This window comes from Macaca mulatta, chromosome 9 (assembly GCF_049350105.2).
Source record: "Macaca mulatta isolate MMU2019108-1 chromosome 9, T2T-MMU8v2.0, whole genome shotgun sequence".
Taxonomy (NCBI): domain Eukaryota; kingdom Metazoa; phylum Chordata; class Mammalia; order Primates; family Cercopithecidae; genus Macaca; species Macaca mulatta.
In genome coordinates this window covers 117,073,043-117,089,657 of record NC_133414.1, presented here as the reverse complement: position 1 = coordinate 117,089,657, position 16,615 = coordinate 117,073,043, and the positions used below count along the sequence as shown (strand labels likewise).

Here is a 16,615-nt window from a genome sequence, read left to right as displayed (position 1 = left end):
CTTGCCATTCTGCATGGGCCTGAGGACAAGAATCAACTGACAGTAATGAGTTCTGGGAACCCAGGGATGTTTATCTCCTGCAAGGGGAAGAAGAAGCTGGGAGCTAGAGCTCACTAGCCACACCATAATGGAGCCACTCCTCCGGGAGGCAAACCGTGCACTCTCCTGCTTCCAGAGCTAATATACCATTCCTCATCTTCAGGTACCAGGCTCTGATACATTCAGCAATGCTGAGCTCCCATAAGGAAGTTGGGCTCAAACCCAGGCAATGAGCTAATTGGCCAATGGCCGGAGAAAGGCAAACAACTGGGTATACAAAATTCACATCAAATAGTCAGAGTGGGTCAAGGTCATAAAAATAATGCTGATGCGACCATGCCACAGAACAGCAGTCTAGGACAACTTCAACTGAAGCAGCTTCGTGCATTTCATATCAATACTCTCATTTAGACAGGGAATTATAAAACCCACTAGATGAAATGATTATACCCTGCTCACAGCCTGTGAGAAAGACAGTACTCCCAGTCTAAATCCCAGCTACCTCCAGGAAGCCCAGAATTGCTGAATGACTAATTTGTCCCCAAAATAAACCCATTGGGAAAGCTGCTGTAGATCTACCATTTATAGCAATATAGTCTTGGGGTAATTTATCAGAGTCTATTTTCTTACCCTGCCTACTTTCAAAATGGCTGGGAGGATTAGAGATCATGTGGCTAAAACTCTTAAAAGGGAGTTTAGGATAGTAGCTGCTCAGTTAGTGCTAACTGGGATGATTACTGGTAGAATGAAACTATACACAGGTTAACACCTCTGCTTCCTTCCAACTTAACGCTTTATTAACTATCTGTATTTGGATAATTTTATGTTGTTCAAAACTGTTTAAAAAATCAACAATTAGCTTTGGGAGCAACTATATAAATACAAGCTCAATTTACTGTTTTGCCAGGGGCAACAGATCTCATTTGATGTATTCACAGCCTCCAAAGAAAGCAGCAGCCATCTGTTAAATAAATAACTCATTAGGTGAAAAGCAAGTGCTTCTACAAGATGAACTCAAAAATCTGCCACAGACTACTGCCATTGGCTGACTGATGAAATGGGTTGCTACAGATAATTTGGGTACTAACCAAATCCAAACCATCTTGCCTAACACAAGCTGAGATGAGTATCCATATGACCATAAGTTTAAACTTGAAGACATAAAGAAGGAAACTTAAAAACAAAGTTGTATTACAAGGTTCCAGAGCTCTAGACTAATAAAGAAACAAATAAGAGTATTTTTATTTATATCAAATTGTCATTTTGCCTAAGTGGCTGGAGAAGGGGGATTTCTACTAAGCTGAATATACTGGTTATGAGAAAGTCAGAATGTAGACTACATGTGCAACGTCAACATCAAGAGGCTCAGAATACAATACATACCACTTAGTAAAATGAAAATGAATCCAATTTCATTTTTTCTTGGATGATTCAGAAAGCACTTCAGATCATGTAGGACCCTTATGAACATTCATTAATTTCTTTTTTGTTTGTTTGTTTTTCTTGAGACGGAGTTTCACCCTTGTTGCCCAGGCTGGAGTGCACAACCTCTGCTCACCGCAATCTCTGCCTCCCGGGTTCAAGCGATTCTCCTGCCTCAGCCTCCTGAGTAGCTGGGATTACGGCATGTACCACCACGCCTGGCTAATTTTGTATTTTTAGTAGAGACGGGGTTTCTCCATGTTGGCCAGGCTGGTCTCGATCTCCTGACCTCAGGTGATCCACCCACCTCAGTCTCCCAAAGTGCTGGGATTACAGGCATGAGCCCCCATGCCTGGCTACAAACGTTAATTTGTATTGTTATTCTCTAAAAAAATAAACCCATACCATTGACTTGCTGCTTACTTTTCCCCAATCTGAGTGAAGGAAATGTCGGTGTGTTTAACTTCCTGGATGGCAGTGCCTACTAGATGGGAGTTAACTATACTTGGTGATGTTTCTCAGGCCAGACAACAAAATAGGCCTGACTTCTGTTTATTGAGCAATAGTTGCTGTGAGAAATGGCTCCTGAGCCCACTGCCTGAATGTCACCACGGGGAAGGATAAATGGAGGTGGTATTCCCGTGCCAGTGACAGCCAAATCCCAACTCTATGTTCCTTCCTACCCACAGAATCTGCCTTAATCCATCCCTTGTCTCCATCACTTCTAAGAACTTCTTAGTTGCACTAAGGAGAGTTCAGACTGTCAGGAGTAGGAAAAAAAAAACAGCAAAAGACAAAAAGAAACATCATTATGATATTTTCTAGGAGGAAACATACATGACAGATGAATTCCAAAACAGATACAAACAGGTACAAACCTTTATGAGCCATTTAGGAAAATCCTCACAAAAATGGCCTATCTATCATCTACATGAAAATACGATTAATTCTGTTGTGGCCCAGATACAAGACAGTGATCAGTGCTGCAGGGCACTTTTCATGTGCCAAATATCCAGTTCTTGCTTCACCCAAAGTGCATACACCCACTGAGAGCCAATATGCTCAAGCCACCTGTGTGGGATGGCAGGAGCACTAAACTAGGAGTCATCAGACCAACTGACAAGGCTGCCCCTAATCTGCTGAGTTGCCTGGGTGGGGCAGTTGTCCTCTGTGGGCCTCTGCTTCCTTCTCAAGAAGGGAGAAGGGCAGGAGAAGAACTGAAAACCATCACTGCTGGCTTAATTCAGTCAACTCATCATGTGCCCATCAAGGACATGGCATTAAGCTTTAATTCAAGATCATAAAGCAATTTTGAACCCCTACGCTATCACTGTATATGAAGAAAAGGTGCAAAAGATGAGCTGATGCAAATAAATCTGGCCTGACAATCAAGAGTCCTGGGTTCTAAACCTGACTCCTTTTTCTATCTGGCTATGTGAGCTTTTTTGACTTCAATTTTCTCATCTGTAAAATGAGATTGTTGGCATGGATAAACGATTTCTAACCGAGACTCCATGGACATCTTGGGTTCATGAGTGGGATCTGAGGTGTTCACAAAGTCCTCAAAATGTATGAAAATTTTTGTGGCATAGACATATTTCTAAAGAGGCCGCCTAGAACTTTAATCACATGTGTAAAAGACTTGCAGTTCAAAAACTGTTAGGCACACTGTTGGTGGGAATGTAAATTAGTACTGCTATTATAGAAAACAGTATGGAGTTCCTCAAAACTTAAAAATAGAGCTACCATATGAACAAGCAATTCGACTACTGGGTATACATCCAAAGAAAATGAAACCAGTAAGTCCAAGAGATTTCTGCACTCTCATGTTTATTGCGGCACTACTCACAATAGCCATGATATAAGATCAACCTAAGTGTCTATCAATGGATGAATGAAGAAAATTTGGTACATAGACAAAATAAAATACTATTCAGCCATAAAAAGGGAAATCTTATCTTTTGTGACAACATGAATGAACCTGAAGACATTATGCTAAGTTAAATAAGCCAGACACAGACAGACAAATACCATTTGATCTCATGCATATGTGGAATCTAAAAGAGTTAATCTCAGAATTAGATATTAGAATGGTGGTTAATAGGGGTTGAATGGTTAAAGGGGAGGCATGTTTGGGAGACACTGGTAAAAAAAATACATAATTACAGTTATATAGGAGGAATAAGTTCAAGATATCTATTGTAGAGCATGATGACTATAGTTAATGGCAATATATTGTTTTCTTGAAAAATGATGAGAGTAGATATTAAGTGTTCTCACCACAAAGTAACTGTGAGTTATTGCATTTGTTAATTAGCTAGATTTAACCATTCCACAACGCATATGTACTTCAAAACATTATGTTGTACAATATAAATACATATAGTATGTTAATCTAAAAATAAACAAATTAAAAGAAACTATTAATAACCACTCATCTAGGTGAAATCTGTGCTTTCTTCTAGCTCTCAAAATCCAATAATTTAATAATGATACTGAAAAATGTGAAAATGACAAAGGTTTGGGACAAAGCAAAAATAAACTACTCAAATAAAATCAATAACAGGTGCCTAAACAGCCAGCCTGATGATCAAAGCTTTGGCACTTGCCTAGTTGGCACAGTCTAGGGCCTGAGAGCCCCCTACAGCTAACTGGATCCTTTGGCTATCTATCACCAATGCTGAACCAGAAGCCAACAATTCTGCTTCCTCCCTTTGCTGGGTGTACTTAGGGGCACTGGAGGTGGAGGTGAGGAGAAAGTCTATGGATGCACATTATGCTGCTAAGGGTCAAAGCTGCTCCACTCTGAGCAGCATAAACAGCCACAATTCCCAGCCACAGTTTGGACTCTACCATATTAGAGATCAGAGACATCCACACAATGGTTTGAAGCTCACTCCTGAGCTTACCTTGAGGAAGAAAGCCCTGGCAAAATGACGGGGGAATGCAAATCAGACTGCAAGAGAAGAGTTTGGTGGTGCCATTTTTTTTTTTTTTTAGCTTTTTAGAAATATTAAAATGACCTTTAATGTGATCATTTTGGTGCATGTATTTGAATCATGTCTGCCTAAGTTTCTAAATAACAGTGCTTTCTTAGCTGGAGAAAGAGCACATCTCCCCAAAGATAATATTCGGTGCAGTATTTGTTTTCTAAAACTGCTCATTGTTCCATAGAACCAGGACTCCTCCTCCCAGTAGATTTCCATGGCCAAGGTCTGACCTTATATGATTTCATCCTGGCTGCTAAATCAAGAGGAAAACAGAGAAGCAGAGGTGCCAGAGGAGCCTGGTCTGCCCTCTGCCTCAGAAGCAGCTCAGGTTCAAGCTGAAGAAGCCAGGAGCAGCCTTTCGTTCATGTGGCAGAAACAATCTCCTGGGAATAAGGGGTTCTCAAAAAATGTACCAGCAAGAGGCAGGCTGTGGAAAGACTCAACTCTAAAGTCGAGCAAACCCACGCTTACATTCTAGATGTGTTACCACCACCTGATTCAGGGCAGAAAGTTACTTCATCTCTCTGAGCTTCTCTTGCAAAATGGGGACCATAAAAGTTTTTATCCCATAGATTCATTGTGAGGATAAGTGAGATGAGGTACATAGTTTTACTGGTGGCATTACTATCACTGCTGCTGTCACTATTATTATTATTACTATCAAGGCTGTTGTTAGAATTACAAACAGCGTTTATGAAGTTTCCGGCATATAAATCAGGCCTCTGTAAGTGATTCCATGACTACTGAGTTTTTTCCTTAACCTCTGGCCCTAATCAGCACAGCGACCCAGCAGGAGTGCTCAGGACCTACTGACCCAGCCTCTTACCTTCCTTTTGTTGGTGGGATTGACATAGAGGTAACTGAGGACAGTCTTCAACCCCACTTTGTCATTCAGCTTTTCATAGGTGGTGCCATAATCTGTCGACCTGCAGGTAAAAGAGAAAACAGAAAGGGAAAGATCGTTTTATCAATAGGCAGCTATGTCTAAAGAGAAGCCAGGCTCTCCACCGACCGACCAGCACCTTTCTTCCAAAATCACATGAGTGCTTAAAAGTGTTCTTCAGAGATAAAAAGCCCCATTAATTTTAGAAGAGCAATTAGGCTAATGCATCTGCTTACTACCTAAGCGTGCTCCCCTTTGCTCCCAGCCTTTCTCAGAGACCTACTTTTTTGCCCTTTGTGAAATTGCTTGGTGAAAGGAGCTGCTGGAGACTACCTGACTCCCATGATGCTCAGCCTCACCCTCCGCCCCTCGCCCACCCCGGCTCTGTGTGGAGCTGTGGAAGCACACAAGTTCCCGCCAGCAGACCCTCTGTATGGGAGTTGTGTGTAGAGGTCATGGAAGAGTGGCCAGGCTATCTCCCGAGGTCACCAGGGTACAACCAACTTCATACACACTCCATTGAGCCTGAAGCAAGGGACCCTTGGAGATCCCTAGAACCTCATAACTCCAGAGAACTTATGGGGTCCAATGGCTAAATGAGACCACACCAGGCAGAGGGTTGGATGCTTTACATGGGGACAATGATGTGGGTGTGTCCAGGGTGAAAAGCCCGTGGCACTGGGCTGCTTACAGGGGAGGGGTTCACCATTCCAGTGATCCCGCTGGCTACCTGCTCCTCCTCTCCAGCACACCAACTGATGCCAAAACCAGAAGTAGAGGCTCCTTTCTTTCCATCCTGCCTTCCGTGGTAGAGAAGGGAGATAGGGTGCCAAACAGTGAGATTAAATTAGTTGACCTCCCTGCCATACTGTTCGCCTGCCCCCAAAACCTACCCCACAGAGACCTCCCTCCCTTTTTCCACCATCTGTATCATCAGTTCTCACCTCCTCTTCCCATCATCACTAGCCTTGGCTAGACTTACAAAACTTCTCCAACTCAAGCTTTAGAAGGACACAGAGGTCAATGCATTTTCTCTGTAGTCAACTGACCTTGTAAGGGCCTGAAATCCGCCACAATCTCAATTCCCAACTCTGGCTCTGAGCCTTGCTTTGAACTGGCATTTGATGCCCTAGTAACCACCAGCTCCAGCCTTTGCTTTGAGCCTTTATCCACCTTCTAATGCTAATCAGTGCTTCCCTGGCCAACAACTTAGCTTCAGAAGCTTAGTACTTAAAACTATATAACCTTTGTCTTCTTTTTTAAGAGACAGGTTCTCACTCTGTTGCCCAGCCTGGATGGAGTGTAGTGGCACAATCATAGCATCACATCAGCCTGATGGCTTGTGCCTCAAATTCCCAGGCTTAAGCCATTCTCCCACCTCAACCTCCTTCCCAATGTGAGGACCATTAAGAGTCATCCCCACCCTCATCCAAGATGGCAGATTCCTGGTCCCTGGGCCCAGTGTAAACACCCACCTGCACCTCCTCTGTAAAAGCTTCTCTAGCCCTCCTCCCAATCACTGCTCGTCTCTTTTCTGCACCAGAACAAATTTCTCCATCCTTAGGCACCCAAGGCACACTGTACATGTCTCTTTTCTAACTTTTCAATAGTGGCATGATTGATTTCTTTTCTGTTTCCCCAACCACAATGTAAGCTCCTCAAAGAATTAAGGAACATCATAAAACTTCCTTCATAAGAGGAAAGAACATGAACTTTGGGTGTAGCAAAATTGCTGTTTCATTCCTACATCCAGAGCTCTCTTGTTACATAACCATGCACAAGTTATTTACCCTGCTGGAGCCTCAGGTTCCCTATCTGAGGAATGAAGATTCCGGGTGTGGTGGCTCACACCTGTAATCCCAGTACTTTGGGAGGCCGAGGTGGGTGGATCACCTGCGGTCAGGAATTTGAGACCAGCCTGGCCAAGATAGTGAAATCCCATCTGTACTAAAAATACAAAAATTAGCCAGGCATGGTGGCAGGCACCTGTAGTCCCAGCTCAGGGAAGCTAAGGCAGAAGAATCACTTGAACCCAGGAGGCGGAGGTTGTAGTGAGCCAAGACTGTGCCACAGCACTCCAGCCTAAGTGACAGAGCGAGACTCTGTCTCAAAAAAAAAAAAAAAAAAAAAAAAAAGAATGGGATAATTTAGTCTCACAAGGCATTTGTGAGGTTACAAAAGTATAAGACATGGGAAACCTCCTAACAGAATGCAAGTATACTAAAACAGAATGCAGGTACACTAAAATGTTAAAAAATAAACCAAAGTGAAGAGGCATTCATTCATTTCTCCTTTCTCCAAAATGTACAGGACAAAGTTTTACACATTATGCATACTCAGCATGTTTACTGAATAAACAAACGTCAATATTTCAAACCTTCTCTAGGCTACTGGCTCCACATGATAATCGGTTATGCTAACTTTAATCATCAGTCCCCCAAAAGCTGACTTCTTATTCTCTGACTTTTGTCTACTGCAGGCACAGAAGCTCTGGGAATCACTATCAATCTTTGTCCTTGTCTTTCTCTCTACAACCCAGATCACTCTTCAAGTCTTAATGATTCTATTTCCTAAATAACTTAGATCCCTGGTATCCTTTCCATCGTCACACCAATGCTGTGGCTCATATATCATCATGTTTGCAACAATCCCCCAATTTGATGCTCTTCTTGAGTCTTCTCCCTCCCCCACGCATCCTCCACGCTGTTACCAGGCTATTTTTCTACCCCAGATCTGTCCACCTCGCTCCTTGGTAGTAACTGCCCATTGCACACAGTCAAGCTGAATCTTCCAAGCTAAGTCTTGTAAAATCTGGCTTCAACCTGCCTTTCTGGACCCATTCCCAGCCACTTGCTCCTCTGGCCCTTTCTCTCCAGCCTCGCTAAACTTTCCTGAGCATGTCCTACATTCTCACTGCCCTCTGCTTCTGTATGCATCATCTCCTTGTCTGAACTATCCATCCCTGTTTCCTCTACTTGGCAAATTTTCCTCCAACCCTCAACACCTAACTACAACATCATCCTTTTCCAGCTTTCGCGGAGGGAATTAATCACAATCTCCTTTGTGGTCTCGTACTATCTTGTACGCATTTCTATTTAAGCATTTATCTGTTGGTTTGGCTATACTGTCCTTATTCTGTGATCTCTTCCTTGGCTGTAACTCCTTGAAGACAAGAACCATTTTTTATAACAGCTCCAGTGTCTTGCACCATGCCAGGTACAAAGCAAGTGCCGAAAGTATTAGTTTTTGTATTGTTTTAATTTGTCTTTACTTGTAAGAATGAATGGATAAATGAGCTTTTCCAAACCTACTCACAAGTTTTTAACCAACTACTGATGTCTAGTGGTAATTCAACACACAGCAAACAATGCCTAGAAAACACGCTTGATGCTTTCGATGCTAGCACAACAGTGCAGATGGTACAGTCTAGCAAGTTCTGTCCTAGGGAAGGGTCTGTAATTCACTTGTACTAGAATTAAGGTTAAATGACATATCACCCTGAGCAACTATCCTATGCAGTGCAAGAGTGGAGATAGACCATGATCTCTAGAGGCTGTCATTTGCATTTTTATTAATCCAAGTAAAATATTTTATAGAGTTAATTACTTCTTAATTCTACACTCTTGAAGGCATAAAGGCAGCATGGTGTGGAGAAAGAACATTGAAGCTGGAGCCTAGAAATCGAGACTGTAGAACTGATTTTCAAATGCACTCAACGTGTTACCCTGGACAAGCCACTTTTTGAAGGCTGTTAAAAATTATTCTGACACTGGTTAAAATGATTAAGTAAACTTTATTCAGGACTACTGCAATATGTAGAGGGACTATTGCAATGGGATTTTGCAGTAGGGGAAAGACATAGGGCTCAACTCCAAATAGAACAAGGAAAAGTGGGAATTTTTGATAAGAGAGGAGAGGTCAGTGGATGAAAAATTGCTAAAGGAGAGGGTAATTCTTTGCTAAACTAATCTAACAAGATTCTTGCTGAATGCAGGCCAGGGTGATCAGATATTACCTAGATTATAGTGGTGGATGAGGACGTTGATTAGCAACAGAGGTTGGGAGATTCTGGCTAACCTGACTTAGAAGGATTCTTGTTAAAAATTGGACTCTTGAGAACATGCCCAAGCTGGGGAGCCTAGTTTAAAAAGAGCTCAGAGGATTCTAACTCAAGTTTGGTTAAGGAAAGCATCTTTGTCAAGTTCCATTCCATCATTAACATGAGAGGTTTACTTACATAATCCTAAGGTCCCTTATGGATCTTAAATTTTATTAAACCACCAACACAATGCTAAGTTGTTTTCCAGCTAGCATCTTTTCCTCATACTATCTATAGCAAAAATCTTAGAAGAGCTAAATTCTCAGGGATCCCTGATGGAAGTCACAACAAACTTCCTTCCTGAATCCAAATAACTCTCACAAAAGATAGTATGCTGGTCACCACACATGGTCTCACTTTCACAAGCTGCATGACAGATTAACGCTGACTTTGCTGTTTTCCAAAAGTGGCTGCTGAAAAGAGGGACTTCCCAACAAAGGACACCCTCTACGTCTCAGCCTCCTCCATGCCTCTGGCAGGTTCTGCTCATTTAGTCCGAGAGGAACAAGTCCTATTTGGTGAAGATACCTCAGGGAGCCTGGGAGCCTATGGAACCAACAGTGCCCTTGACTCTGTCCTTTCCAGGATGGCCACTGCACACTGCCCTCACCACAGCATTCTGTGGGCCCATTTGGCCTGGGGTGAGGGGCCAATGTTAGAGAGGTCTCAGCCCCATTGCCAGAGACAGTTATGCTGGCAGAACTTGCTCTTACAAGAAAGCAAACCATCTTCTCTACTTTGTGATTCCAGACACCAGCCGGTGGGGTCACTTAGAGAAAACAGGCTCATCTCATCAATTTTAAAGCTAGCCTCCCAAATCTTGGCACTAGGTTCATAAGACTGAAATGTTCAGAACACTGGAACCATGACACCAGTGCACTGAGCCAGCCATGGGCCTGGCACTCTGCCAGTTACCATTCTGAATTTTTCAGTGCACACAGCTAACCTGGAAGGTGGTGCATGAGGTGAGTGTAGCCACGGGGCTCTGGCTCCCATGCCCTGGATCCAGTTACCCCAACCCCATTCCACTGTCACATGTGTGTGCACACACATGTGTGTGTCTCTCTCCCTTGTTCTTTTTTTTCCTTATGAATTATTTCCAGCACACAGAAAAATACAATGCAATGCCCATCATTTGGCCACTATTAGATTTAACAAGTGTTTGTGTGCATAAACAACATATAACCTTTTTGAGTGTTTTTACATGTACATAAGTGTTATCGCATAGGATATATGTTCTGCAGCTTGCTTATTTCACCCAATATTCAGCTTGTGAGATGTATCCGTGTTACACACCTAGTGGTCATTGATTCATTTTAACTGCTATCTAGTGTTTCAACTTATGAATAAACCATTCTTTATCCTTTCAAACCACTGAGAAGTATTTTTTTTAATTTGCTATTATAAACAATGTTACAATGAACATTCATATGCATGGCTTCTTGTGTATTTGTAAAGAAAAGTTTTTCTGGGGTGGCACCTCCATGTGGGTCACCTCTAGGCATAACTTCTACTTCACTGGCTATTGACAACGTCTTCTCCAAGGAGGCTGTACCTCCAAAGAGACACTGCTCCTTGGCTTCACCACCTGCTCAGGCACCTGCTCATCATCTGGCAGGTCCTGTCAGCTACCTATCACTCATGTTACTCTCCAGGTACCTGACGCTGACTGGCAGACTAGGCATCCTCCCTCTTCAACTTTCCAGAGGTGCTCGGGACTATTCTACGGCATCAACTCCTAGTCTGAGTCCTGAAACTGTTCACTGAGTTCTTGTCTCATCCAGAGGCATTCGGAAGGACTTAGTGCAGACTAGTACATTGTGGGAGGAACCCCCAGCCTGACCTGCCATACACTTGGTCTTTCCCACAGGGCCACTCTCCCACTGACAATTCCAGGAGTGGAGGTTTGAGTTACCATATGCTTTTTATCTACCCAGCAAGCTCCCACTCCTCTAGTGAACTTCTGGAGGAGAGGCTGGTGGCAATAAGCATATGGGCTGCTATTTTAAAAGAAAAAAAAAAACAGAAAAGACATCCAGTTGATGCAGCCAAGTCAGCCTCTCAGTAGAGCTGAACTGCAGCTCAACCTCCCTGTCCTAATGCCCCAGTCTGGCCAGAGATAGGCACTCTGCCAGCTCTCACGGGGCCATCTGATGTTCTTGATCTGGGTGAGCACATGGATTACCTTATCCAGTCAGCACCTTCTCCTGGTGTTTACCACCCTAGTCCTCAGCCCTCTCTTCATTTCCTCTCCTCTTCTTGCCCCTGAGCTCTGCAAAACTAGGGATCATTAACTCTGGCATCTTTCACCAGTCAGAATTCATCTCCTCAGTGGCCTGCCTTCTAAGGGATACAATCTAAAATTGGCAAACAACCACAGTTGTGGTTGTTCCTTTCCTCTCAGCAACTCCTGCGTTTCCATGTTTGGCTCGTTCCTTTGCATACATTTATCAACCATGGCATCTGACATGGGCTAGGCACACTGTGCTTTGCTTTCCCTTTCTGGGCATTTAAAGTAGCTCTGGCTAAGGCTGGTAAACTTTTTTTCCTGCAAAACAACCAGATAGTAAATATTTTGGGTTATGTGGACCTCCGCCACAACTACTCAACTCTGCCCTTTTGCAGCTCCAAACAAGCCAAGCACAATAGCAAAATGAAAGGGAGGGGTTTGCAAAAGCAGGAGGGGTATGATTTGGTGGTGCTGTTCTAGCTGGTATCAGCTAGAGGTAGAGAATATCAGCCTCTACCTCTATCCCACCGCCCCCCCTCCCTGTCCCCAGTCATGTTCTCATCCTGCTTTTGTCTCTAAGACAACTTCTCAAGATTCCTGCCTGGATCTCTGATGCCCTAGAGCATCCTTCCCTGCCTGGCTGCCACACCAGGTCAAACATCTGCCTCTGTCTGGCATTCAATGCCTTCGTAGTTTACCTGCTTTGCTTTACCATTGCCTCCAATGTCCAGATTGTCTCCTTGTTGACTCCCAGCTCTAGTACTCATTGTACTACAAAAATCTTTCCTACAATTCCCACCCACACCCTCCTCTGCATTTATACCAATTGCACCTAAGAGCTCCCTATTTATTCTCTGAATATACAGATATGCTTTTGATCTTTTCAGCAATTGCTAAAAGCTTCTTGAAAGAACAATCACAAATGAATTTTGTTTTAAATTTCTGAAAGTGCAGAGCACAGTTCTACATAAAGAAAACAAGAGATTGGAGTAGTACAAAGACAACTGAACTCAGAGCCAGAACTAGCTATGCAAGCTTTTCATGTCTCTGATCCTCAGCTCAGACAATAGGGTTGTTGTTACTCAGATTCAATGAAGAGTGATAAGATACCTAGCTTAGCATCTGCTAAAAGCCCTTGTTCCGTATATGCTTATGGCTGTCATTTTTATGAATACCCCTGATTGTATTGTCCTCAAGGGAAATCACCTTGTTTTCTTTTTCTTGATTTATACTCCCTACACTTAATAGGGGTGAGGCACATGGATACCCAATAAATCATTAAAGGATTTGTGGACACTGGTTCCAATTGTTACCATGAACGGATGACAAGACCCAGTTGCCTGGAGAATCAAAAGATAGAATTATGCTTCCAAGTGCCAGGCCTTGGGGAGCACCCACTAGCAGCTCCTTCAGGTATACTCCACTGAGATACACTGAGGATTGTCAACAATCAAAGACCATAGGCTATTAGGTGCTCTGGTGTGTGGTGAACCGCAGCCCATTCCAAGGTCAGGGTCAGGACTTCCCACAGCACAGCTCCAGACCAAAGGCTGTTCAGAGAGTTGTGATGGAAAAGCATTGATGTTCCCCTCTGGCCTATTCCACTCCTCATTTTAGGGCCAGTGCCCAAAGCCACATTAATCTGTATCTTTGCAATGGCAGAAGCCCAGCCTGACCACAAATAACCATCCAGATAACTAATTTCAGACCTGAAGCCAAAAGCAAGTCATTTAAATAGCTTCATTCTCCAAGTGGGTATTGCCCTACCCTCTGCTTCAGAAACTCCACAGGAAGGCTGATGCCAATGCAGAAGCTTACACAGCTCTCCCTGACCTCTTGTTACCTGACTCCTGGCTGCATTGTCTAGTCTCACAAAGAGAGGCAATGATACAGGATAATTAATTCATCTCTATTTCCTCCCGCCCCCACTATTTGAATGAGAGCCATCACAGGTTCTAAATGTGGAAAATTGGAGGTTCGCTGTCTTTGGAGACCAGTCATGCAGAATTCGTGGTTTAGATCAGATAAGCTGTAGATCCACCAGCTTCCCAGCACACATCTCAGCTAGGACAGAGGCTGAAGTATGTGGGGTTGGGCCAACATTCAGATCTTCAGTTTCTTTCTTTTCCTTTCTTTCTTTGGTGTGAACACATTAGTTCTCACTGAAGACCTTCAGTTCAGATAATAGGGTGGTGAGTTGTTATATTTAGGTTTTAAAAGGCCAAAAAATCTAACCTATCAGCCAAAAGACCTATTTGTATCACGCACATAAGGGAAAGAAAGAAGCCCTCCAGGGAAAAGAAAGAGCACACAAACAGGCCGATGAAAAGGTATGACAGCCCATAATTCACTGCATCTCTGTTGATATGAACATAACTGAATAACAATCATCAGAGAGAGGCTAAATAAAGCATATTACACACACACACACACACACACACATACACACACACAGTTCTATTCAGCAGCATTCAAGAGTAAAACAGATATCAGTTATTGACCTGAAGTCTCTAAGACATAATACTAAATATATTACACACACACAGTCTATCCAGACACAACAAAGCAATACATTTCCATTAAGTTTATACGTATGTAAATAAATACATACAAAATCTAGTGGAAAATATATAAAACTACTAATAGAAGTTACCACTGGGTAGGGAACTGGGGTGGGCTGGGGTTAGGTAGCTAGAAGCACTTGAATTTACTTGTAATGTTGAGATGTTTTCAAACAAAAATGTAGCCAAGTGTCACTCATGTAGTTAAAAATTATAGCAATAAAGTGATTGTTACCAAACAGTGACATTGTTAATCAACAAATTAACACATCTGTAGGAGAACCCAGTTACAGATAAGCTTCTGCATTCAAAAAGGCAGACCAACAGAATCATAAGAGGATTCATTTCAGAGTCGAGCAGATTTGGATTCAAATCCAGTCTGTGGAGCCTCGGGCTAATGATGTAAACTCATGTTTCATATCTGCTCAATGGGAATATAAATGTTGCCTTCGTAGGACTTTTGTGGAGCTTATATAGCCCTACTGTCAGAGGGTTCACTTTGCTGTCAGTTGTTGGGGGATACCATGGTAGACCAATAATATTATCACTGGAGGAGAAACTGCCTCATACATTTCTGGGCAAACAACAGCTGTGTTAGAGCTACATAACCCCAGTGGGCAGGCTAATGCCACCTCATTCCCACCACATCAGCAGTAAGCTGCCAAAAGACACATGGGAAGATGGGGAGTCTGCTACACATAATCAAAGATAGCCTCCAGCAGGTGGCCAACACTTACAAATTAAAGTCTAGGGAAAACAGACCCAACTTTTCCACTAAGTTTTCCTGGGAAAAAAATAATGAGTCCTACACTAGCAGGTGCTGGACAGTTTTAGCAAGGCATCGCTGTCTAAAAAATAAATATATTTATCATTTCTCTTTAAAACTGCATAGAGCCGGTTGGGGCCCTGTGACATGTGCACAATTACATCTGTTTGGGCACACCCAGAAACCTCCAGGATAAAATGTGCAGCCACCTAATGAAGGAACATGAATGGATGGAGAGCCTTCAGACCACCTTCCTACCCTCAAGAAACTAAATTCTGTGTCCCACTCATCTTTAAATATTTTCCATCTCAGTAATAAGCACAACGCCTTGCACATGGAAGGCACTCAATGCTTTCATTAATCACTTTATCAATTAATGCAAATCTCTCCCCTCCCAGAGTCTTCAGCCCAGGAGAGAAGAGAGTATCTCCTTCTGCTGCCACCTTCCCCGATGGGGCCTCTGATCTTACCTGCCTCTGCTTTCCCAGTGCTCAGCATCTTCGTCACTCTCAGAGAGCATCGTATCTGCTTTCTGGGACCGCATCTTTTTCTGTTTTCTGCTGTTGTTTTATGTCGTTATTTAACTTTTTGTGCATGATGCTTCTTTCTCCAGATAGAATAAGGTCTCTGAAGTCAAGGGACTGCCTTGGACGCCTCTTTTAACCCCTAAATCATGCTGAATAATGCCATGCAGCGTAAATCCTCAAACTGAGAAAATATGTCCCAGGGACTGAAATAGTCACATTCAGACAGATTCCCTTCTGACTGAAACTGTTCTGCTGTGAGAAACTAATAGCAAAGCAGATACTCCTTTGTGCTGGACCAGTTTTACCCGTTATCCTACTGGCCATCCAGAATAGAAAGAGGGCTAAAGTCTTCCGACACGTGGTGTCTCCCAACACAGGCAAGAAGAGGAAATTGCCAGTTACCAAGGAGTCAATTACAGCTCTCCTTTTTGAGCCTCTAATACTACAGTAACTTCACCTCCTTTTGGGTCCAGAAACGTAAATTTCATTTATCTCTTCCTTTGTAAGAATTATGGAGTGATTGCTATGCTCTCTGTGCTGTGTTAGATGCACATCATTTAAAACAACTGCCTATTGGATCCTACATTTTACACTGACTGTTCTTGACAATAGGCCCTAGGAGTAGGGCATGAAAAGCAGTCTCAGTATTTTTTAAGCTTTCTTTTGAATGGCTAAGCAGGAAAAAGCAATTAGCTAGAAGTTGGATTTATTGTCAAGTCATAGAATATGCCTTAAACTTTCACAGTGACTCTTAGAGAAGTGTCCCCTCCAAGATCTGAGGCAGTGCTCGTCTGAACCCACGTGACATGGGCTGGCTCGGTAGATTGTTTCCATAGCCTTGGATAAAAGGAATGTCACATCCTAGGGTCTTTTAAAAAAATACTGAAAATTTATGGTAGAAATACTCTTAAATTTTAGAAAAAGGATAATGCACAAGATAGCCATATCATATAGAAAAACCTCAGTTAACATTTTGGTGTGTTTTTCTTTAACCCTTGTGTGTTTACAAAATTTGGGGTCATTATTTATAGAGTTTGGGTCCTGATTTTCCATTTAACATAATATTTTAAGCATTTCCACATATTGTTACATATTTTT

At 42.7% G+C, this 16,615-nt stretch overlaps 1 protein-coding gene across 1 annotated transcript in view; it reads right to left on the bottom strand.

Annotated features, from left to right (window-relative positions):
* The window catches only part of SORCS3 (sortilin related VPS10 domain containing receptor 3), a 609,576-nt gene that overhangs the window by 335,966 nt on the left and 256,995 nt on the right, over window positions 1–16,615 (bottom strand). The window contains exon 3 of the mRNA XM_015148111.3: window positions 5,278–5,377. Coding sequence (XP_015003597.2) covers window positions 5,278–5,377 — 100 coding nt within the window. The remainder of the gene's footprint in view (window positions 1–5,277; window positions 5,378–16,615) is intronic.